At 34.2% G+C, this 26,075-nt stretch overlaps 1 protein-coding gene across 1 annotated transcript in view; it reads left to right on the forward strand.

Moving 5' to 3' along the window:
* LOC137402469 (fibrillin-2-like) overlaps window positions 1-26,075 on the forward strand; it is a 91,843-nt gene that overhangs the window by 22,178 nt on the left and 43,590 nt on the right. The window contains exons 13-39 of the mRNA XM_068088969.1: window positions 58-183; window positions 1,307-1,429; window positions 2,358-2,489; window positions 3,092-3,217; window positions 3,831-3,956; window positions 4,453-4,578; window positions 6,092-6,220; window positions 6,338-6,466; window positions 7,061-7,189; window positions 7,680-7,811; window positions 8,879-9,007; window positions 9,696-9,824; window positions 10,571-10,696; window positions 12,022-12,150; window positions 12,269-12,397; window positions 13,149-13,277; window positions 13,796-13,927; window positions 14,957-15,085; window positions 15,766-15,894; window positions 16,556-16,681; window positions 18,031-18,159; window positions 18,275-18,403; window positions 19,169-19,297; window positions 19,789-19,920; window positions 20,938-21,066; window positions 21,691-21,819; window positions 22,167-22,298. Coding sequence (XP_067945070.1) covers window positions 58-183; window positions 1,307-1,429; window positions 2,358-2,489; window positions 3,092-3,217; window positions 3,831-3,956; window positions 4,453-4,578; window positions 6,092-6,220; window positions 6,338-6,466; window positions 7,061-7,189; window positions 7,680-7,811; window positions 8,879-9,007; window positions 9,696-9,824; window positions 10,571-10,696; window positions 12,022-12,150; window positions 12,269-12,397; window positions 13,149-13,277; window positions 13,796-13,927; window positions 14,957-15,085; window positions 15,766-15,894; window positions 16,556-16,681; window positions 18,031-18,159; window positions 18,275-18,403; window positions 19,169-19,297; window positions 19,789-19,920; window positions 20,938-21,066; window positions 21,691-21,819; window positions 22,167-22,298 — 3,474 coding nt within the window. The remainder of the gene's footprint in view (window positions 1-57; window positions 184-1,306; window positions 1,430-2,357; window positions 2,490-3,091; window positions 3,218-3,830; window positions 3,957-4,452; window positions 4,579-6,091; window positions 6,221-6,337; window positions 6,467-7,060; window positions 7,190-7,679; window positions 7,812-8,878; window positions 9,008-9,695; window positions 9,825-10,570; window positions 10,697-12,021; window positions 12,151-12,268; window positions 12,398-13,148; window positions 13,278-13,795; window positions 13,928-14,956; window positions 15,086-15,765; window positions 15,895-16,555; window positions 16,682-18,030; window positions 18,160-18,274; window positions 18,404-19,168; window positions 19,298-19,788; window positions 19,921-20,937; window positions 21,067-21,690; window positions 21,820-22,166; window positions 22,299-26,075) is intronic.

A 26,075-nucleotide genomic window follows, 5' to 3' on the forward strand; every position in this document is an offset into this window, starting at 1 on the left:
TGCATATTTTCCTGCCATGATGAACTGTGTTAATCATGGCATCACCAATTTACACAGATATTGATGAGTGTACGACGAGGAAACCTTGCAATGGCGTCAATGCGACTTGCATCAACACACCCGGTAGTTTTGAGTGCCAATGTCCGGTCGGATATGCTGGAGATGGAGTTCATACTTGTGATGGTTAGTGACTACTTTCTGTGCCTTCAACACTGAAAACAACATTTTTGTGTATAAATAGTAAAAATCTGCTGTCCATCATTGTTGCTATGTATCTTTAGTATGAGGAGAAACAGGTTTCATATCTTTTTATTTGTCGATTAAGTTTGCCTTATTGACAAAAGATAATTATATCAAAATATCAAACCTTGTCTTTAGCCAGATATCTGTGTATAGATTTCAAAATTATAATTCAATAGTTGAAGTACTTAAAACTGACAGTTTGAATGACATGGTCGAATAGCACTGTTGTTGTAGGGCTAAACAACTTAAGTACAAATACGATAAGTGTAGCTGCTGAGTTATTTAAGATTTTTACATGATAGCCTCTGTGTGTGTATCTTTAATTTTTTTATCAGCATTGCTTATCAGCAAAATTATATTTTCCGTTACGTCCCAAAAGAAAGAAAACAAAAACTAAGAGTCAGAAATCAGGAATTAGGGAGTCAGTTGAACAAAAGTGATATAAAACTTGGTAATCTAATAATCTTGCTGAGGTGTTTAGAAAGTAAATTGTTGGTTGTAGTAATAGAAAGTTCATAAACTGAAACATGTTTTTCATATATGTGCAAGGATAAATACAAATATTGTAGGCATAATTTACGGAGGATTTTAAAACCTGTATGAAAAAAGGAGAAATGAAAAAATTTGGGGTATGATGAAAAGGCAGAAATGAACAAGTTTAGCGTATGGTGAAATGTTTAAAGATTTTGCAATGTGACTGTTGAAAGTCTGATGAACTGGAATATTTATTGATTTCAAGCAATTGCAAAATTTAAAACTAAGAGTTGTCCTGCCTTTATGTCTGCAAGATTAGAGTGGAAAACTCCTACTATTGTTAAAACGTCCTTTATCATTGTTCTACAAATTTAAGTTTGTTCGACACCAAAACTTGTAAATGGAATTTTTAAAATGGCTTTTAAACAAATCACAACTTCTCGTAATTTTTCTACATTTCAGACATCAAACTTAGACAATCGGTTTTTTTAGCTTGTGTATTTCCGAAAAAAGTGAGTTTTTTGTTATATTTGTTCACCCCAAATGATGTTGAGATGAAGATCTACAGTGCATTTGTTTGTTTTTGCAGACTTTGACGAATGTCAGATGAACGTTTGTGGAGTAGTGAATGCCACCTGCACCAACCTGCCTGGCAGTTTCAAATGTGACTGCCCTGAAGGATACCTGAGTGCCGGAAAAGAAGGATGCTTAGGTTAGTTTATTACTTTCAGAAACATATAAAGTATAGAGTCACACTAGCTAGTCCTGACATGTTTGTTACTATCATTGTGTATTTCTGTAAGTTAGTATCAATATGAATCGTGTCACACTAAGATTCGTCTGTGCTGAATAATAATAATCTGATCTCAATTCTTTGCTCTTTCTACTATATCTATGTCTTGTCTCCCCTTGCTAATCATTTGTGCAAAATTGTTTTACTTTTTAATATTATTATATATTATAATTATATTTATTATTATTATTTTGATTAATACTATTATTGTTTTTATTAGTTTTATCACATCAGAGCAGATGCTATTTTTGTAATCTAGCTAGTTCCACTGAGCTGAGATGGGTAGGACCTTACCGAAGAAGTTAGCCGATCTTACAAGGCTGTTGATTATTATTCTTATTAATATTATTGATACTTTATCATTTTATAATCACCATTGTCATTGTTAGCATTGATATTACTGTACTTAATTTGGTCTAATTACAACAACATTCTGATCTACGTAGGTTTGCGTTACACATATGCTTACATGGTTACTTACTTGTGTTTCTATAAATGAGAATAAGCCTGAAATATAGTGTTGTTCTCTTTTACAAAATATGTTTAAATAACTGAACAACAATCAAATTGTCTAGAAGTCGCTAGAAGTCAAATTGTCGCTTAAATTTGAAGGAATTTATTTTGTTCATTTGTTAGCGGTTGTCGATGCATCTGTGCAACATATAATACTTTTTTCTTTTTCAAATTATAATGAAGAAAATTTTTTTAATAAAAAATGATATCATTTTCCATGTGCAGCTTATCACTGCGGTGGATTTGAAGTTGTTCGTATTTCTCAACTTGTTTTGTTTATCACAAATTTTACCTGCACACTGCATTTATTTTCACTAGAAACAATTTGTTGCAGACGGTGAAACACCTTGCCCAGACAAAAACAACGTATGCTCTCTCAATGGCCAATGTAGTTATGATGTTGGCACAAAATCCTTCAAGTGTTCCTGCAAAGCTGGCTTTAAAGGAGATGGCAAGACCTGTGATGGTAAGTCACCCGTCATGGTGAGTTACCTGTCATGGTGAGTCACCTGTCAATGATGTCATCAACCTTCTGGAAACTGAAAAAGATATTCTTGCTTAAATATTTGTGTATAGTAGCAATACCAAAATGACATCAGACCTTAAGTTGCTCTCTACAACTGGGCATGTCTCCAGACATCGAGACTCCATTGACACTGCCCTCATACAATTCCAGGCAAAACCACAGAGCTGTTACTTGTACAACAGTTCTGTGATCGCAACAACAATGCAAACATGCAGTTTCTGCTAGCTGTAACCGAACTCGAAAACAAACCTAATATTTGAAGGATTTTCACTCTCTAAATGGTAGTTAACAATAATAAAACTTCAAGGCACTTACTGTTATATTATTCTTTTGCTTAACTTTTTGCATTTACTTTTTAACCTTTTTTTGGTTGTATATCTTTTCTGAAAGTAAAATTTAATTTACGTTATACCCCACTTATATGATAAAAATCATTTGGCAGTTGTGTGGTAGAATCTGTACTGGTTAAAGTCAAATAATGCCATGGTACTATTTCTCGGAGTCAACCTAGTTTATAGTTTGTTTAACATGTTCCTTCTTAGATATCAACGAATGCCTGAGTAAGACAGCATGCCAAGGAGATAATGTGACTTGCATCAACCATGAGGGAACTTTTGAATGTCACTGTGGAGCAGGCTTTGAAAATGACGGGCCAAGAAAGTGCAAAGGTGAAAGATTGTGATATAGTAATACTCGTTTATCTATTCATTCATAAAGAAATAGTTCTTTTGTGATCTTAGAGACCGTGAAAGGTGCTATGATATTGTCCTAATACACTGGCAGTCCCTGTGCCGTAAGAGATCATCATTGTGTAATAACTATATGCATAGTTATTACACAATGGAGCAAGGTGGTGGAGTGGTATTTAGTTGGTAGTGTAGTTGGCTGGGAAGCTAAGTACCTGGGTTCAATTCCTGTGCAGGGCAGTTTGTTTCCTAATGCTCCTAGTGTCACTTCACATGGACGGACACAGCTACTCTTATAATAAAGATTATTGTAAAGATTTCCTTTTTGCTATTCTCTTGTCTTTGATCTTTTGTTACGATTTCCTTTCTACTATAAAACTATTTAGAACCATGGTAGTAAGGCATACTGTACATGCATGTATGCTGACCAATGAGAGCGTTTGCTCATCTCAATTTACATTATACCCCACTTATATGATAAAAATCGTTTGGCAGTTGTGTGATAGAATCTATACTGGTTAAAATCAAATAATGCCATAATAATATTTCTCGGAGCCAACCTAGTTTATATTTTGTTTAACATGTTCCTTCTTAGATATCAATGAATGCCTGAGTAAGACAGCATGCCAAGGAGATAATGTGATGTGCGTCAACCATCAGGGAACTTTTGAGTGTCGCTGTGATGCAGGATTTGAAAATGACGGGCCAAGAAAGTGCAAAGGTGAAAGATTGTGATAAAATGACCGATTTGAGAATGAAAAATTATGCTTGAATAAATTAGCTCACATTCTGTGGTTTTCGGGTAGTTAGGACAAATAATTTCTGTAGAAAATTTGGGTCTTTTAGGGATTAAAGTCAGACACTCACCACGCTTACAACATGATCTACATGTTATGGTGCCAAGAAGCAATTTAATATTGACCACACAGCTTGTTAGAATACTTCATCACTCACAAGCAGCAGACAAAAATTTCATTAAAAAAAAACAATTTTTTTCAAAATTATGAAATAAATAAATTTTGCAATACTTCTTTATTAACTATAAAAAAGCGTAAGATTTTTTTAGCTTGCAAGTTGAGACCATTCCTCAGCTATTCTTCAAGTTATTGAAGTTGAAAACTGAAGCTCATATATTGTGAATATGAGTCCTGTATGTTACCTTTTCTATACTGTGTACGCCTCTTACACTCGCTCACGGTGATATTTTATGTTTGAAGACATCGATGAATGCCAAAACTCTCCATGCAAAGATCCAGGTTCCACTTGTGAGAATACACCAGGAAGCTACATTTGTCACTGTCCTCCAGGAGAGATGTATGATGAACATGGTGGTACATGTAAAGGTATGTCACAGACAGAACGGCTGACACATTCTAAGTAAAAGTCTGTCTGACTTTCTTCTCACACATTCTATATTGGTTTGGTTTTGAGTCCGGCTGTTTTTAAGGGAGTTGCTCCTTTGTATTAGCAGCAATACCCGCGTGTGTGCTGATGCTTTTTGTTATGTGAAATTTATGTTTTTTTATCATGCTCTTGTTGTTTAAATATGGTCAATTGAGATTGAGGGCATCGAAGGTCATTGCCAATTACTATATTCTGTTTTAATTATGTTAAAAAATAGTTCAACCATTGCTTGTAATTTTTTACTTAACAGAAGGTTGCTTGTCACTAAAAGAGTTGACCAATCAGATATGGATAAAAGTAGATAATATTGAGCCAGTGCCTGTATGTAGAACCTAAAAGCTACTTTTTTGTCAGTTTCAATTTTGGAAAAATAAAATAATATTTTATGGCGTCATGTTGGAAACTTTTAAATAACAAATTTTAATGTAATCTTAAAATCTAATTTTATTAAAAAGGTGTTGGAGCTATAATTAAAATTAAAAATTTATTCAAGGTATAAATTATACGGTTAAGGTGAACTTTTGCCTCATTAAAAAGTTATGCCTACCTTTTCTCACTAAAAAATCAACTGAAATGAAAAAAATGGTACCAAAAATCCTGTTTGTAAGTTGAATTAGTTTATTACATATTATTTCAAGTTTTCAGAGAATGGATGAAAAATAATAACAATATATATTTGAGAACCAAATACGAACTCCTACAGTGCTGATAGTAACTATAATAATTATTGTAATAATTTTTTGCATTTATTGCCATTTATGGCAATAAATGGCAAGTTTTCAAAGAACAGATTAAAAATTAAAAATATATATATTTGAGGATCAAATACGAACTCCTTCAGTGCTGATAGTAACTATAATAGTTATTGTAATAATTTTTTGCATTTATTGTCATTTATGGCATAACTTCACTTTCTTTATTATTTTAGACCATGCATTCTATCCATATTTAAAAAGCAAGTTTTGTAGCAAAGTATGTATGCCTATGTTGAAAAATAATGTTTATTTTTGCACACTTTGTCAATGAATATAAGTTTGGTTTTTATTGAATTTTTTGGAAAACCTGATTACAACGGCGAATATCAGTTAATATTTAATAATATTCATCTCTAGTTTTCTATTGATGCGCATATTGCAATAATTCATCTAATAAACACTTTAAAACTATAATTTAATAACAAATAACAAGTTTATATTAACCGATTCCATAATTACACTCATTCATGTAACTCAAGCATTACACTGTTTGTAGAACATTGTGAATTGTTTTTAAGCATCATACCGAGATCTCCAGAAAGTTTTGTTAATTCTGTGTGCTATTTATTAATTTGATTATTTCTAGAGCATTTAAAAAAATTCTAAATAGTTATTTAAATGCTTTGCTTTATGTTAATATTTAAATTAACTAAATTAATAATTAAATTAATATAATTAAACTGTTCTGTTTTTATAGAGGCTGTGATTCTGTGCCCAGATAAGACTCACATATGCTCAGTGTATGCTAACTGCATTGTTCTGCCTGACGCAACCTTTGAATGCAAGTGTAATGAAGGTTTCAAGGGAGATGGCTACAACTGTACTGGTAAGACATTTTTTAGTTGTGAAAAAACAGAAACATTTACCAATGATAGAGCGTTTGTAATTTTCTTACCAAAACTATGCTAGTTTTACCAGATGTTGTCTTGTCCTACATGTATAGATATTGATGAGTGCACGGCTACTACTCCTGTATGCTATGGGGAGAATGTGACATGTTCCAACACTCTCGGAAGCTACATATGTGAATGTCCCAAAGGCTATAAGAAGGATGGACCAATGAGATGCATAGGTAAAAATTAGCAGCCGATCATAAGTAAATATTAAAACATGCATCATGATACTGATCTCACATACACACACACGCACACACACATGCACACTCACAGGCACGCTCACGCGCATTAGCATTACGTAACATTATGTACAGTACTGCATCGAATTCTTACTTTCGTGACAGACGTAGTGGCTAACGGCGGTGTGAGAGACACTTCGCAGCCACGAATTTAGTATGTTTTCATGAAACTTTATGAAATTTTGTGCTACAATTTTGTGCTAAATTTTTAGTCAACGTTATGAAAACTTTTCCCAACTAATTTGACAAAAAAGACGATGTTCAAATTTGAATTTTGGAAAGACGTGTTGAAAAGCAATTTGTGTTCCTTATTCCTACATTCCACAATAACGTACCAACACACAACCAACACTAAAGTCTTGTACCTACATACTAATTGCTCTATGTACTCTCTCAACTTACTAATCAAGTGTCTAGACTTAATGATTGAGTACTTACATGTATCATACTTGCTGTACAGTAGAGGAATACATGACTTTTAATACATTGAAGAAACAGAAATTTTCAATTTTTTCTCTATATTTTTTACAGATGTCGATGAATGTAGTTCTGAAATGTCACCATGCAAAGGAACAAATTCTATATGTGAGAATACAGTAGGAAGCTTCACCTGTAAATGCCCCCCTGGCTACAACGGGGATGGGGTGAACACCTGTAAAGGTTAGTTGCTCTATGCTGCCTCCAAGTCTATGTGCTGCCTACATGTATGGTATATTAGAAGTAAATTATAGAGGTTTAGGGTCAAAGATCAAATATGTGACATCATCAGCTTTTGCAAGACTTCCTAGCTCCGACGACGCGTAACGTGAAATCCCTACAAGGTTAACATTACTGAAACAGATTATTCACACTGTAGGATTATCTACAGTACTTTGTTAATATTAGTAGTACAATATACAGGTTGAGAGTTCAAGGACTAAATGTGTGACATCATCATCTAAGCTGTGAAGTTTTATTTGAAGTTTGCATTAAGTTTGTTACTTTTGTTTTCGTTCGTTTTGACTTTTGATTGCTAATCTTTTGTTATAAACATAAAACTTTTCTTTTTACCTTGAGGTTGTTCTACCTGCTACCATATTTGTCACTACTACATCAGTCAAATGTTTAGAGTGTGCTAATGTTTACTCATTACACTCTCTATACGCTATAGTAACCGATAAAAGAATTCCTTGTCCCGACGATGCTCATCGTTGCTCATTTGATGCCAGATGTGATGTAAAAGGTACTGACTTTAGCTGTCTGTGCAATCAAGGGTTCTCTGGAAATGGATATAACTGTACAGGTAAGTTATTCCTTTTCAAAGGCTCTGCTATATTTCGTACTATCAAAAGTGTAAAACCCACAATGCATTTAACGAAATTTCACTTAGCGCTAACATTTTGATGGATTCACTGATTTGTAAATTTTAGGGTGATGTTGGTTTTTATTTCTGTCCTGGATGAGCATCTTAGTGGCACCACATGATAAACTACAAGTCTGGCAGCCTGATGATATGTCAAAAAACAGCTCTTAGAGTCAAATGCCTGTTTAAGCTGAAATCTCAGTTATTTTAACTCATAATTAACTGTAAAAATGAACTTAAACGAAGTCTTGGTAAATTTTATCATAATTTATAGGTATTTTTTTATAATTTGCGATTGTGTTTGATGTTTGAGGTGATCTGACTGCCAGGGTGTTTCAAGATGAGAATAAAAATATGTTATGATTGAGACACTCACAAGAAAAATGTGTGCTTAATTGATGTTACTAGTTGTCAGGCTGCCTGTATCTCCTGTTGTTGCTATTGGCTCTTATATTCAAGTTGTAACGTTACGCGTCTCCATTCTGTCAGTCTCTTTGACGAAGTGCAACTAAAGACCTAATAATCGCACTTCCGCTTGAATCTGATGATTTTAATCGCAATTATGTTTTTCAATCTTAATTCTGAGACACCGTGGCCGTCAAATTACCTTAAACATTAAAAGCAATCGCAAATGATGAACAAATGCTCATACTTTTTGATAAAGTCTACTAAAATGTTTTGTAAGTTCATCTCGAATGCTTCATGAAAGTAAGGCGTGTTTGTACCAAGCTGGTCCCACAGTTTATGTAATAGAAGTTGTGACAATGTGGCTAGTACTATTCAGCCTTACTACTAATTATTAAAATATATCAGTTTACCCTCATGTTTCTATATAATTGCTACAGGCGCAACTATTCTATTCAAAAATTAATGTAGCCACCAGCAATCACTTTGTGGCATATGCCGCAAGGTGCTTCAATCTAACTCACTCAGCCTATCGATGTGAGAATTTGTAAAGTCAGAAGACATTACTACCTGTTTTATATATTCAGTAATATACTTTTTAGATATTAATGAGTGTGTAACAAATCCTACCTCTTGCACTGGAGTGAACACGACCTGTACCAACACTATAGGAGGTTTTACCTGCAACTGTGCTCCGGGTTTTATTGCCGATGGGCCATTCCACTGCACTGGTTAGTAAAACTGTGTATTAGTTAGTATTGTAGCTTGTTTTAATGTAGAGATTGTAAAGGGTCTTCCATTAGGATTACTCAGCTTCAACTTCACTGCGTCGAGGTTTGAAATGCACTTTTGTACCTATGTATATATGATTCTATACATAACTTTTTCTGCAATGTGCGGAGTAAGTATGCCTGTTTTGGCTGCCCGCTGTTTTGGTGAGTCATAGCGCTTAAGCTTGGTAATCTATATATATATATATATATATATATATATATATATATATATATATATAGATATATATATATATATATATCTCAAATTTTGTCGTCATCTGTAAAGATGTCTGCTTGTGTAGCTATTGCTATTAAAATTGTAGAATTAAAAACTCGCTGCCCGCTAGATTTGAACTCATGGTGATTGCAACCGCAGCACGCCAGGCATTCACATAGTACATGTATATATAATTGTGTCGTCAGATATGAAGTTAGATGGTTTTTGATTAGTTTGGAGAATAGTTAGAGACAACAAAAGACTAATCGATCAATTTGCTATCAAAATGGACAATGTTCCTTAGATTAGAGTCTCTGGAGTTTTCTACCCTTAATTTAGATAAAAAAATTCTAAAAACAGATTCTTCGTTTATTTGTTATACTTCTTCAAGACAACATAAATATGTTTTTAAATGCAGTTCATTTGCAGATGTCGATGAATGCAGTTCCAAAGTTTCACCATGCAAAGATGCGAATTCTACCTGTGTGAATACAGTAGGTAGCTTTACTTGCCAGTGCCCTCCTGGTTACTCGGGAGATGGAGTGAACAACTGTAAAGGTTAGTTGCTCTATGCTGTTGCCAAGTGTACACCCTATCTATATTAGAAGTACCATATATATAGATGTTGAGAGTACACGAATTAAATGTGAAAGATCAGTTTCCTTAAACAATGAAGCTTCATGTCGAGTGTGAATTAAGCTTCTTACTTTGATGTTATTTTTGGTCTTTCTGAATTTTGATTGCTAATGTGTTAAAAGTATTCAGTTATCAACCTGAAAACTTCACATAACACACACCACACACACACACATGCACACATACACGTATGTACGCCCACAAACATGCACATGTGCGCATAATCCCCTCCCACTTTGTATAGCAGTTTTATGGTTTTGCTTAATCTAAAAGTGTTTTTGAAAATTTGGGTCTCTAAGGGATTGGAGTCGGTCACTGACCATGCTGACAGCATGACCTACATATTATGGGGTCCAGAAGCAATTTAATGTTGACCACACAGATTGTTAGAATACTTGACCACTCACAAGCAGCAGCCAAAAATATCATAAAAAAACAAAACATTTTCAAATTTTAAAGGAAGTACAATTTGCAATACTTCATTGTTGACATTTTCAGAGCGTACGGTTTTTTTGAGCTTTTTAGTTGTGGCTATTCTTCAGCAATCATTCAATTCATTTGATGTTGAAACCTCAAACTCATATACTTTGAATAAAAGTCTTGTAATTACTTTTTCTACACCATGCCTCTCTTTCTCACCCGCTCACAGTGATATTTTATGTTTGAAGACATCAATGAATGCCAAAACTCCCCATGCAAGGATCCAGGTTCCACTTGTGAGAATACGCCAGGAAGTTACATTTGTCGCTGTCCTCCAGGAGAGATGTATGATGAACATGGTGGTACATGTAAAGGTATGTCACAGACAGAACGGCTGACACATTCTAAGTAAAAGACTGTCCGAATTTCTTCTCACACATTCTATATTGGTTTGGCTTTTAGTCCGGCTGTTTTTAAGGAAGTTGCTCCTTTGTATTAGCAGCAATACCCGCGTGTGTGCTGATGATTTCTGTTATGTGAAATTTATATTTTTCTATCTTATTGTTTAAATATGGTCAATTGAGATTGAGGACATCGAAGGTCATTGCCATTGACTATATTCCATTTCAATTACATTAAAAAATAGTCCAACAATTTCTTGCAACATTTCACTTAACAGAAGGCATGTTTGTCACTGAAAGAGTTGACCAATCAGATATGAATAAAAGTAGATAATATTGAACCAGTGCCTGTATGTAGGACCTCAAAGCTACTTTTTTGTCAGTTTCAGTTTTGGAAAAATAAAATAATATTTTATGGCATCATGTTGGAAACTTTTAAATAACAAATTGTAATATAATCTTAAAATCTAAATTTATTAAAAAGGTGTTGGACCTAAAATTAAAAATTTATTCAAGGTATAAATTATACGGTTATGGTGAACTTTTGCCTCATTAAAAAGTTATGTCTACCTTTTCTCACTAAAAGGTTAACTGAAATGTGAAAAAAAGTGGTACCAAAAATCTTGTCTATAAGTTGAATTAACTTATTACATATTTTTTCAAGTTTTCAGAGAATGGATTAAAAATATATATATTTGAGGACCAAATGCGAACTCCTACAGTGCTGATAGTAACTATATCGTAATAATTTTTTTGCGTTTATGCCATTTATGGCATAACTTCACTTTCTTTATTATTTTAGACCATACATGTCTATTCATATTTAAAAAGCAAGTTTTGTAGCAAAGTATGTATGACTATGTTGAAAAATCACGTTTATTTTCGAAACTTTGTCAATGAATATAAACATGGTTTTTATTGATTTTTTTGGAAAATCTGATTACAACGGCGAATATCAGTTAATATTTAATAATATTTATATCTAGCTTTTTATTGATGCGTATATTACAATAATTCAGCTAATAGACGCTTTAAAATTATGAATTAATAACAAATAACGTGTTTATTTTAACCAATTCTATAATTACACTCATTCATGTAGCTCAAGCATTACACTGTTTGTAGAACTCTGGGAATTGTTTTTAAGCATCATACCGAGATCTCCAGAAAGTTTTGTTAATTCTGTGTGATGTGTAATAATTTGATTATTTCTGGAGCATTTAAAAATATTCTAAATAGTTATTTAAATGCTTTGCTTTATGTTAATAATTAAACTGGTCTGTTTTTTTATTTTATAGAAGATGTGATTCTGTGCCCAAATAAGACTCACATATGCTCAGTGTATGCTAACTGCATTGTTCTGCCTGACGCAACCTTTGAATGCAAGTGTAATGAAGGTTTCAAGGGAGATGGCTACATCTGTACTGGTGAGACATTTTTCAGTTGTGAAAAAAACAGAAACATTTACCAATGATAGAGCGTTTGTAATTTTCTTACCAAAACTATGCTAGTTTTACAAGAAGTTGTTTTGTCCTACATGTATAGATATTGATGAGTGCAAGGCTACTACTCCTGTATGCTATGGGGAGAATGTGACATGTTCCAACACTGTCGGAAGCTACATATGTGAATGTCCCAAAGGCTATAAGAAGGATGGACCAATGAGATGCATAGGTAAAAATTAGCAGCCAATCATAAGTAAATATTAAAACATGCATCATGATACTGATCTCACACACACGTACGCACACACACATGCACACTCACCGGCACGCTCACGCGCATTAGCATTACGTAACATTATGTACAGTACTGTATCGAATTCTAACTTTCGTGACAGACGTAGTGGCTAACGGCGGTGTGAGAGACACTTCACAGCGACGAATTTAGTACATTTTGTAACAGAAAATTTGAGTTTAATTTCAGTGAATTATGTTTGATAAACACACTTTACGCTGAGTTTTAATATTTTATTAAGCTTACTTAAATTTTGTGCTGCTAAATGTTTATTATATCTTTCCAGTTTAGCTCATTTTGCCTCAGGATTGCCATATCTTTTAGTCAACGTTATGAAAACTTTTCCCAACTAATTTGACAAAAAAGACGATTTTAAAATTTGAATTTTTGAAAGACATGTTGATTTTGTATGGAGGAGTAAATGCTCAATGCCATGTTGCAAGACCAGAAGAACACTTGGTGTTCCTTGTTTCTACATTCCACAATAACGTACCAACACAAAACCAACACTAAAGTCTTGTACCTACATACTAATTACTCTGTGATCTCTCAACTTACTAATCAAGTGTCTAGACTTAATGATTGAGTACTTACATGTATCATACTTGCTGTACATTAGAGGAATACACGACTTGTAATACATTAAAGAAACAAATATTTTCAATTTTTTCTCTATATTTTTTTATAGATGTTGATGAATGTAGTGCTAACATGTCACCATGCAAAGGAACAAATTCAATCTGTGAGAATACAGTAGGAAGCTTCACCTGTAAATGCCCCCCTGGCTACAACGGGGATGGGGTGAACACCTGTAAAGGTTAGTTGCTCTATGTTGCCTCCAAGTCTACATGCTATATGCTCCAAGTCTATATGCTGCCTCCGCTGTCTACATGTATGGTATATTAGAAGTAAATCATAGAGGTTGAGGGGTCAAAGATCAAATGTGTGACATCATCAGCTTTTGCAAGACTTGCTAGCTCCTATGACGCGTAACATGAAATCCCTACAAGGTTAACATTACTGAAACAGATTATTCAAGCTGTAGGATTATCTACAGTACTTTGTTAATATTAGTAGTACAGTATACAGGTTGAGAGTTCAAGGACTCAATGTGTGACATCATCATCTAAGCTGTGAAGTTATATTTAAAGTTTGCATTATGTTTGTTACCTTTGTTTTTGTTCTTATTGAGTTTTGATGGCTAATATTTTGTTATAAACATAAAACTTTTCTTTTTACATTGAGGTTGTTCTACCTGCTACCATATTTGTCACTACTACATCAGTCAAGTGTTTAGAGTGTGCTAATGTTTACTCATTACACTCTACATTATAGTAACCGATAAAAGAATTCCTTGTCCTGACGACACTCATCGCTGCTCATTTGATGCCAGATGTGAATTCAAAGGTACTGGCTTTAGCTGTATGTGCAATCAAGGGTTCTCTGGAAATGGATATAACTGTAAAGGTAAGTTATTCCTTTGCAAAGGCTCTGCTACATTTTGTACTATCAAAAGTGTAAGACCCACAATGCATTTAACGAATTTTCACTTAGCACTAACATTTTGATGGATCCACTGATTTGTAGATTTTAGGGTGATGTTGGTTTTTATTTTTGTCCTAGATGAGCATCTTAGCAGCACCACATGATAAATTACAAGTCTGACTGCCTGCCGATATGTCAAAAACAGCTCTTTAAGGCAAATGCCGGTTTAAGCTGAAATCTCAGTTATTTCAACTCATAATTAATTGTAAAAATGAACAAAATTTTGGTTGATTTTATCATAAATTATAGGTATTTTCTATCATTTCCGATTGTGTTTGATGTTTGAGTTGATCTGACTGCCAGGGTGTTTCAAGATGAGAATAAAAATATGTTACAATTGAGACGCTCACAAGAAAAGTACGTGCTTAATTGATGTTACTAGTTGTCAGGCTGCGTGTATCTCATGTTGTTGCTATTGACTCTTATATTCAAGTTGTAACGTTACGCGTCTCCATTCTGTCAGTCTCTTTGACAAAGTGCAACCAAAGACCTAATAATCGCACTCCTGCTTGAATCTGATTATTTTAATTATTTTAATTGCAATAATGTTTTTTCAACCTTAATTCTGAGACACCGTGGCCGTCAAATTACCTTAAACATTAAAAGCAATCGCAAATGATGAACAAATACTCATACTTTTTAATAAAGTCTACTAAAATGTTTTGTAAGTTCATCTCAAATGCTACTAATGTAATAGAAGTTGTGACAATGTGGCTAGTACTATTCAGTCTCACTACTAATTATTAAAATATATCAGTTTACCCTCATGTTTCTATATAATTGCTACAGGCGCAACTATTCTATTCAAAAATTAATGTAGCCACCAGCAATCACTTTGTGGCATATGCCGCAAGGTGCTTCAATCTAACTCACTCCGCTTATCGATGTGAGAATTTGTAAAGTCAGAAGACATTACTACCTGTTTTATATATTCAGTAATATTCTTTTTAGATCTTAATGAGTGTGTAACAAATCCTACCTCTTGCACTGGAGTGAACACGACCTGTACCAACACGATAGGAGGTTTTACCTGCAACTGTGCTCCAGGTTTTATTGCCGATGGGCCATTCCACTGCACTGGTTAGTAAAACTGTGTATTAGTTAGTATTGTAGCTTGTTTTAATGTAGAGATTGTAAAGGGTCTTCCAGTAGGATTACTCAGCTTCAACTTCAATGCGTCGAGGCTTGAAATGCACTTTTGTACCTATGTATATATGATTCTATACATAACTTTTTCTGCAATGTGCGGAGTAAGTATGCCTGTTTTGGCTGCCCGCTGTTTTGGTGAGTCATAGCGCTTAAGCTTGGTAATCTATATATATATATATATATATATATATATATATATATATATAGATATATATATATATATATCTCAAATTTTGTCGTCATCTGTAAAGATGTCTGCTTGTGTAGCTATTGCTATTAAAATTGTAGAATTAAAAACTCGCTGCCTGCTAGATTTGAACTCACGGTGATTGCAACCGCAGCAGGCCAGGCATTCACATAGTACATGTATATATAATTGTGTCGTCAGATATGAAGTTAGATGGCTTTTGATTAGTTTGGAGAATAATTAGAGACAACAAAAGACTAATCGATCAATTTGCTATCAAAATGGACAATGTTCCTTAGATTAGGGTCTCCGGAGTTTTCTACCCTAAATTTAGACAAAAATTTTCTAGAAACAGATTCCTCGTTTATTTTTTATACTTCTTCAAGACAACATAAGAATGTTTTTAAATGCAGTTCATTTGCAGATGTCGATGAATGCAGTTCCAAAGTTTCACCATGCAAGGAAGCGAATTCTACCTGTACGAATACAGTAGGCAGCTTTATCTGCCAGTGCCCTCCTGGTTACACTGGAGATGGAGTGAACAACTGTAAAGGTTAGTTGCTCTACGCTATTGCCAAGTGTACACGCTGTCTATATTCATGTTTATGTTCATGTCGAGTGTGAATTAAGCTTCTTGCCTTGATGTTATTTTTGCTCTTTTTGAATTTTGATTGCTAATGTGTTAAAAGTATTCTGTTATCAACTTGAACACTTCACATAACGCACACACACACACGTATGTACGCCCACAAACATGCACATGTGCGCGTAATCTCCTCCCACTTTGTATAGCAGTTTTATGGTTTTGCTTAATTTAAAAGTTCTTTTGGAAATTTGGGTCTCTAAGAGATTGGAGTTGGTCACTGACCATGCTTACAACATGACCTACAGTACATATTTGGGCCCAGAAGCAATTTAATATTGACCACACAGATTGTTAGAATACTTGACCACTCATGAGCAGCAGCCAAAATTTTCATAAAAAACTCAACTTTTCCAAGTTTTAAAGGAAGTACAATTTGCAATACTACATTGTTGACATTTTTCAAGCGTACGGTTTTCTTGAGAGTTTTAGTTGTGACCATTCTTCAGCAATCATTCAATTCATTTGAAGTAGAAACCTGAAACTCATATACTTTGGATAAAAGTCCTCTCATTACTTTTTCTATACCATGCCTCTCTCTCTCGCTCACGGTGATATTTTATGTTTGAAGACATCAATGAATGCCAAAACTCCCCATGCAAGGATCCAGGTTCCACTTGTGAGAATACGCCAGGAAGCTACATTTGTCACTGTCCTCCAGGAGAGATGTATGATGAACATAGTGGTACATGTAAAGGTATGTCACAGACAGAACGGCTGACACATTCTAAGTAAAAGTCTGTCTGAATTTCTTCTCACACATTCTATATTGGTTTGGTTTTTAGTCCGGCTGTTTTTAAGGGATTTGCTCCTATGTATTAGCAGCAATACCCGTGTGTGTGCTGATGATCTTTGTTATGTGAAATTTATATTTTTGTATCTTGTTGTTTAAATATGGTCTATTGAGATTGAGGGCATCGAAGGTCATTGCCAATGACTGACTACATTCTATTTTAATTACATTAAAAATTAGTTCAACTATTTCTCGCAACTTTTTACTTAACAGAAGGCGTGTTTTTCACTAAAAACGTTGACCAATCAGATATGGATAAAAGTAGATAATATTGAACCAGTGCCTGTATGTAGGACCTAAAAGCTAATTTTTTTGTCATTTTCAATTTTGGAAAAATAAAATAATATTTCATGGCATCATGTTGGAAACGTTTAAATAACAAATTTTAATGTAATCTTAAAATCTAAATTTATTAAAGAGGTGTTGGAGCTAAAATTGAAAATCGAAAATTTATTCAAGGTATAAATTATATTGGTATGGTGAACTTTTGCCTCATTAAAAAGTTATGTCTACCTTTTCTCACTAAAAATTCAACTGAAATGTGAACAAAATTGTGCCAAAAATTCTGTCTATAAGTTGAATTAATTCATTACATATTTTTTCAAGTTTTCAGAGAATGGATTAAAAATAAAAAAGTATATATTTGAGAACAAAATACGAGCTCCTATTGTGCTGATAGTTACTATAATAATAATTATCATAATAATTTTTTGTGTTTTTTGCCATTTATGGCGCAACTTCACTTTTTTATTATTTTAGACCATACATTCTATCCATGTTTAAAAAGCAAGTTTTGTAGCAAAGTATGTATGCCTATGTTGAAAAATTATGTTTATTTTTGCACACTTTGTCAAGGAATATAAACTCGGTTTTTATTGATTTTTTTGGAAAACCAGATTACAAGGGCGAATATCAATCAGTTAATATTTAATAATATTTATCTTTAGGCATCTATTGATGCGCATATTACAATAATTCATCTGATAAACACTTTAAAATTATGAATTATTAACAAATACCGAGTTTATATTAACCGATTCCGTAATTACACTCATTCATGTAGCTGAAGCATTACACTGTTTGTAGAAAGTTGGGAATTGTTTTTAAGCATCATACTGAGATCTCCAGAAAGTTTCTTTAATTCGGTGTGATATATTTGATTATTTCAAAAACATTTTTAATAACTCCAAATAGTTTTTTAAAATGCCTTGCTTTCTGTTAATAGTTAAACTGGTCTGTTTTTTATTTTATAGAAGTTGTGATTCTGTGCCCAGATAAGAATCACACATGCTCAGTGTATGCTAACTGCATTGTTCTGCCTGACGCAACCTTTGAATGCAAGTGTAGTGAAGGTTTCAAGGGAGATGGCTACATCTGTACTGGTGAGACATTTTTCAGTTGTGAAAAAATAAAAACATTTACCAATGATCGAGCATTTGTAATTTTCTAACCAAAACTGCTAGTTTTACAAGAAGTTGTCTTGTCCTACATGTATAGATATTGATGAGTGCGCGGCTACAACTCCTGTATGCTATGGGGAGAATGTGACATGTTCCAACACTGTCGGAAGCTACAGATGTACATGTCTCAAAGGCTATAAGAAGGATGGACCAATGAGATGCATAGGTAAAAATTAGCAGCCAATCATAAGTAAACACCAAAAAATGGATACCGGTAATGATACTGATCATACATGCACACGCACGCACACACACTCACATACACACCCACGGGCACGCTCACGCTTATTAACACAACGTAACATTATGTACAGTACTGTATCGAGTTCTTCCTTTCGTGACAAACGTAGTGGCTAGCGGCGGTGTGAGAGACCCTTTGCAGGGACGAATTTAGTACGTTTCGTAACAGAAAATTTGAGTTTAATTTCAGTGAATTATGTTTGATAAACACACTGAACGCTGAGTTTTAATATTTTATTAAACTTACTTAAATTTTGTGCTACTAAATGTTTATTATATCTTTCAAGTTTGGTGCATTTTGCCTCAGGTTTGCCATATCTTTTAGTCAACGTTATGAAAACTTTTCCCGACTAATTTGACAAAAAAGACGATGTTAAAATTTGAATTTTGGAAAAACGTGTTGATTTTGTTTGGAGGAGTAAATGCTCAATGCCATGTTGCAAGACCAGAAAAACACTTGGTGTTCCTTATTACTACATTCCGCAATAACATACCAACACAAAACCAACACTAAAGTCTTGTACCTACATACTAATTACTCTATGTACTCTCTCAACTTACTAATCAAGTGTCTAGACTTAATGATTGAGTACTTACATGTATCATACTTGCTGTACAGTAGAGGAATACATGACTTGTAATACATTGAAGAAACAGAAATTTTCAATTTTTTCTTTATATTTTTTTACAGATATCGATGAATGTAGTTCTGAAATGTCACCATGCAAAGGAACAAATTCTATATGTGAGAATACAGTAGGAAGCTTCACCTGTAAATGCCCCCCTGGCTACAACGGGGATGGGATGAACACCTGTAAAGGTTAGTTGCTCTATGCTGCCTCCAAGTCTATGTGCTGCCTACATGTATGGTATATTAGAAGTAAATTATAGAGGTTTAGGGTCAAAGATCAAATATGTGACATCATCAGCTTTTGCAAGACTTCCTAGCTCCGACGACGCGTTACGTGAATACCCTACAAGGTTAACATTACTGAAACAGATTATTCACGCTGTAGCATCATCTACAGTACTTTGTTAATATTAGTAGTACATTATACAGGTTGAGAGTTCAAGGACTAAATGTGTGACATCATCATCTAAACTGTGAAGTTTTATTTAAAGTTTGCATTATGTTTGTTACCTTTGTCTTTGTTCTTATTGAGTTTCGATTGCTAATCTTTTGTTATAAACATAAAACTTTTTTTTTTTACATTGAGGTCGTTCTAGCTGCTACCGTATTTGTCACTACTACATCAGTCAAATGTTTAGAGTGTGGTAATGTTTACTCATTACACTCTCTATACGTTATAGTAACCGATAAAAGAATTCCTTGTCCCGACGATGCTCATCGTTGTTCATTTGATGCCAGATGTGAATTCAAAGGTACTGACTTTAGCTGTATGTGCAATCAAGGGTTCTCTGGAAATGGATATAACTGTAAAGGTAAGTTATTCCTTTTCAAAGGCTCTGCTGTACTATCAAAAGTGTAAGACCCACAATGCATTAAACGAATTTTCACTTAGCGCTAAAATTTTGATGGATTCACTGATTTGTAAATTTTGGGGTGATGTAAGTTTTTATTTCTGTCCTGGATGAGCATCTTAGTGGCACCACATGATAAACTACAAGTCTGACTGCCTGCTGATATGTCAAAAAACAGTTCCTTAAGGCAAATGCCTGTTTAAGCTGAAGTCTCAGTTAGTTAAACTCATAATTAATTGTAAAAATGGACTTAAACGAAATTTTGTTAGATTTTATCATAAATTATGGATATTTTTCTATCATTTGCGATTGTGTTTGATGTTTGAGGTGATCTGATTGTCAGGATGTTTCAAGATTAGAATAAAAAAATGTTACGATTGAGACGCTCACAAGAAAAACGTGTGCTTAATTGATGTCACTAGTTGCCAGGCTGCCTGTATCTCATGTTGTTGCTATTGGCTCTTATATTGAAGTTGTAGCGTTACGCGTCTCCATTCTGTCAGTTTCTTTGACAAAGTGCAACTAATGAGCGGGAGTGCGACCTAATAATCGCACTCCCGCTTGAATCTGATTATTTTAATTGCAATAATGTTTTTTCAACCTTAATTCTGAAACACTGTGGCAGTCAAATTACCCTAAACATCAAACATCCCTAAACATCTAAATCGCAAATGATGAACAAATACTCATACTTTTTGATAAAGTCTACTAGAATGTTTTGTAAGTTCATCTCGAATGCTTCATGAAAGTAAGGCGTGTTTGTACCAAGCTGGTCCCACAGTTTAGGTAATAGAAGTTGTGACAATGTGGCTAGTACTATGTGGCCAACCAAACTAAACTAATGTGGCCACCAGCAATCACTTTGTGGCATATGCCGCAAGGTGCTTCAATCTAACTCACTCCGCCTATCGATGTAAGAATTTGTAAAGTCAGAAGACATTATTACCTGTTTTATATATTCAGTAATATACTTTTTAGATATTAATGAGTGTATAACAAATCCTACCTCTTGCACTGGAGTGAACACGACCTGTACCAACAATATAGGAGGTTTTACTTGCAACTGTGCTCCAGGTTTTATTGCCGATGGGCCATTCCACTGCACCGGTTAGTAAAACTGTGTATTAGTTAGTATTGTAGCTTGTTTTAATGTAGAGATTGTAAAGGGTCTTCCAGTAGGATTACTCAGCTTCAACTTCAATGCGTCGAGGCTTGAAATGCACTTTTGTATCTATGTATATATGATTCTATACATAACTTTTTCTGCAACGTGTGGAGTAAGTATGCCTGTGTTGGTAAGTCATAGCGCTTAAGCTTGGTAATCTATATATTTCTCAAATTTTGTCGTCATCTGTAAAGATGTCTGCTTGTGTAGCTGTTGCTATTAAAATTGTAGAATTAAAAACTCGCTGCCTGCTAGATTTGAACTCACAGTGATTGCAACCGCAGCACGCCGGGCATTCACCTAGGTCCTGGTACATGTACATGTATATATAATTGTGTCGTCAGATATGAAGTTAGATGGTTTTTGATTAGTTTGGAGAATAATTAGAGACAACAAAAGACTAATCGATCAATTTGCTATCAAAATGGACAATGTTCCTAAGATTAGGGTCTCCAGAGTTTTCTATCCTAAATTTAGACAAATATTTTCTAAAAAAAGTTCCTCGTTTATTTTTTATACTTTTTCAAGACAACATAAAAATGTTTTTAAATGCAGTTCATTTGCAGATGTCGATGAATGCAGTTCCAAAGTTTCACCATGCAAGGGAGCGAATTCTACCTGTACGAATACAGTAGGCAGCTTTACCTGCCAGTGCCCTCCTGGTTACACTGGAGATGGAGTGAACACCTGTAAAGGTTAGTTGCTCTACACTGTTGCCAAGTGTACACACTGTCTATATTAGAAGTACCATATATATATAGATGTTGAGAGTACACGAATTAAATGTGAAAGATCAGCTTCCTTAAACAATGAAGTTTCATGTCAAGTGTGAGTTAAGCCTCTTACCTTGAAGTTATTTTTGGTTTTTTTGAATTTTGATTGCTAATGTGTTAAAAGTATTCTGTTATCAACTTGAACACTTCACATAACACACACCACACACATACACATGCATACACGCACAATATGAATGCACACATGCCCACGCACGCACGGCACACACAGTGCTTTGTCTACAATCACAACTCTCTGTACATTACAGTGATAGATCACAGAATTCCATGTCCTGACGACAATCGTCGCTGCTCACTTGATGCCAGATGTGATGTAAAAGGTACTGACTTTAACTGTATGTGCAATCAAGGGTTCTCTGGCGATGGATATAACTGTAGAGGTAAGTTATTCTTTTTCAAAGGCTCTGCTTTATTTTGTGCCATCAAAAATTTAAAATCAACAATGCATCTAGAAATTTCCCTTTCAGACAGGATCATGGAATGGTATCTTTTTTCGTATGTAATTTTTAATTTGGTCATAGCTAGTAGTAGTATGTAGAGAGCAGATCTACACACGTTTGCACTTAAAGTGAGATTTTGGGTACATTTTAGCCCGAGAACCTCGGAGAATGGTGTTGTCTGATGGAAAGTTTGGGGGGGGGGGTAGGTGTGTGAGTGTTGGGAGCTAAGGTTATGAAGTTTGAGAGGAATTGTGGGAAGGATGCGGTGCTAGCCGAGAGGAATTGTGGGAAGGATGACGTGAAGATGGCGATGGTTTCGGGTTTCGATGCGATGGGTTTGGGGTTCGGGTGTCGACGAGTTGAGCGATCGATCGTCGAATGGTTGGGGTTGGGTTGGCGACCGGTGGGGTGAACGGTGTTATGTCGTTTCGGTTGAATGAACGCTGATGTTGGACGAGTTCGGGCGTGTCTATTCGTGGAATCGGTTAAGTCTCCCTTCGTTATAAAACTCTTTAAAGATGAGTAATAAGAAAGGGGAAAGTCGAATGATTTATTCATTATGAAAAATTTCGTTCAACTAGAAGGAATATAAAAATATATAAAATTATGGAAACTATTCATAAGGATAATTCTAAAGTTTACAAATCTTGTGAAGAAGAAAAAGATAATACAGATGGATTAGTTGAAGATGCTGTATTATTACATAAACATTTTGATAACATCACTAAATCTACATCAAAACCGCTTCGACAAAGTTTGCTTCAATTTTTTGGACCGGTTTTAATATTACTTGCAATAACTGTAGCTTCATCTTTGATTGAATATTTTTTTATTCGGATTACAGGAGAAAAGATGAATGCTACTGTGAACTATGTAGAAGTATTTTTTCAAAATCTTATGAATAATGAAAGTGTGATTTTTGAAAACATCTCCTCATCATTATAATTAGTTGAAATGAAAACTTCAATGTTAGTAATTATCAAAACATGGAGAAAGACGGACTACAATCAATTGATGTGAGGTTACATTCTCCTTTCACATCTATGATAACAGGACCAACAGGATCAGGAAAAACTCAACTCGTTAAACGGTTGATTGAACAATCTCAATTAATATCTACCCCTTCTCCAATCGAAATTATATATTGCTATGGAATATGGCAGGAAGCTTTTGAGGATATGAAAGGAGTGGAATTTCATGAAGGATTGAAAGATCCGAGTACTTTTCCCAAAGATGGAGAAAATAGATGGATGATCATTGATGATCTAATGGAGGAATTATCATCAAATATCAAGATGGCTAACAATTTGTATACTCGAGAAAGTCACCATCTAAATATTAGTATTTTTACTATTACACAAAACTTATTCTTTGGTAAACTTAGAACAATTTCGTTGAATAGTCACTATTTTTTATAGGAAAAAACCCCAGGGATTCTACATCGATCACATTTTTAGGAAAACAAGTTTTTCCTGGGCAAGTTAAATATTTTCAGGAATCCTACCGAGATGCAACATCTTCACCATATTCCTTCATGAGACTGGACCTCCGACAAGAAACCGATGATACAATGAGAATTATGGGAAATTTCCCTCCTGTTGACTCTACGCCTATGATTATTTATAAGCCTAATTAAGCAATCGATTTTGATTGGTATTCCATAATTAAATAAAACAAGTATATATTCCAAGTTCTCTTTAAATATTCACCATACTACTTCTGTATCTTCCTCTGAGTGATTACTATAACATCACTAAAATTATCACATAGATATGGCTGAAACAAAAAGAATTCAACGAAATTTACTAACTTTATTAACTCTAGTTGGTGATTCTATTTCTTCTCAACATTCAATTATTAAAAATGCTAAAACGGATTTAATTTTAGCAATTATTGATTGTGTGAAATTACTCATTAAAAGAAAAGAACGACTAACTGATGCTCAGTATAAAGCTTTGAGTCGACAAAGTACGAACATCGCTCGACTGATTAGTCCTGAAACATCGAATTTGGAAAAGAAACAACTTTTGCAAAAAGGAGGGTTTTTATCGGCTTTACTAGGTCCGATCGCGGGTGCTATACTCCCAGGATTAGTTGAACCATTGCTCGGAGGATTGTTTAAACCAAGAAAAAGAAGATAATTAAGTTATCATGGATAATTCTCCACTTTCTAAGAGAATGAAAAAAAACAGAGTAATTCTGCAAATACTGAACAGTCTTACAGATGAACTTGCAAGTTCTGCTTTACCTCATATGAAAGAAGAAGTAATTAGAACATTACTTGAAATTGTTAAAAATATTATATATGGGAATGTACCTTTAACGAAAAATCAATACCATTCTCTGAGTCAACATAAAAAGGAGTTGATGAATATTATCGATGAAAACAAACCTCTTAAATATAAACGAAAGATTTTGCAAAACGGAAGAGGATTATTGAAACGGATTATAAAGCCATCCCTCAACTTGTATTAATCATTCAGCAGGAAGATGAGCTTTCCTAAGTACACAAAAAAATTTTTTTTGGTTTCTGAAGACGAGTACGAAAGAAACCAATTTAAAAGTCAACAGGATTCAAAAATTATCAATGATGGCTATAGTTCGTCACTTCGTTTTAATCCAATAGAAAATCCAAGAGTAAGTAAGGTTAAGGAGACCAGAGATAGGATGCGTCAAATTAATAACGATAACACTATTTCAGACTAACAAAGTTAATTTGTATGCAGCTGAACTTCAAATTTTTTTAGATGAAATGAAATCAATTCGGAGTTATCCAATTCAACAGTCTCCGACTATTCGAAAACCGATTTCAATGATGTCACAAACACCTTCAGCACCTCAAAATTCAAAAGAAACTCTAAAGAAAGACACACCTGAATTACCCGAAGATAATTCGTCTCATGACTCTACAGTTTTAAAAGAATCGCCAAAAAAAGAAGACACATTATCACCACCGAAGTTAAACGAAGAAGAACCATCGTCAAAATCTTCTAGATCTTATTCCATTTCTTCAATAGTTGAAGACTTCGGTTCGAAACAAGATCAAACTAAAGCGAAAAAACTTCTGGAAAAATTGGAAAAGTCTGGAAATTATGATTCTTTAACCGGGAAAATAACAGGATCTACAGGAGAGATTAAACCTGAGAACTTACGAAATCTTCTTGAAAGAAAGTTTCGTGTTAAAGATAGATCAATTGTATCTTCTCCCTTTTCTCCAAGTTCATTTGAGAAACAATTTAACCTATTTGAAAAAATTATCAAGGAGTCGAACTCGAATTTATCAAATAAATCAAAATCCAACTCGAATAGATCGTCTTCACGAAAACCTTATGTAGGAACAAGAGGAAAATGGACGACTTACTAAATGAATTCTATTATACCCCGGATCTAACATCTTCATTAGGTGGAGCACGAAAACTGATTGAAGCACTTCGGAGAAAAGAAAGCGAACAAGAAGTTAGAGATTGGTTAAGTGGTGAAGATGCTTATACGTTACACAAACAAATAAAAACGAAATTTAGAAGAAGACCTACAATTGTTGCAGGAGTTGGTGAACAATTACAGGCTGATTTAATGGATGTTAGATCTCATCGAGCTGAAAATGATGGAATTACATTTTTACTTACATTGATTGATGTTTTTTCAAGAAAAGCATGGGTAGAACCTCTTGTTAACAAATCAGGTATATTGGTAGCAAAAGTCTTAAAAAAAGTATTG

The sequence above is a fragment of the Watersipora subatra genome, chromosome 8 (assembly GCF_963576615.1).
Source record: "Watersipora subatra chromosome 8, tzWatSuba1.1, whole genome shotgun sequence".
NCBI lineage: Eukaryota > Metazoa > Bryozoa > Gymnolaemata > Cheilostomatida > Watersiporidae > Watersipora > Watersipora subatra.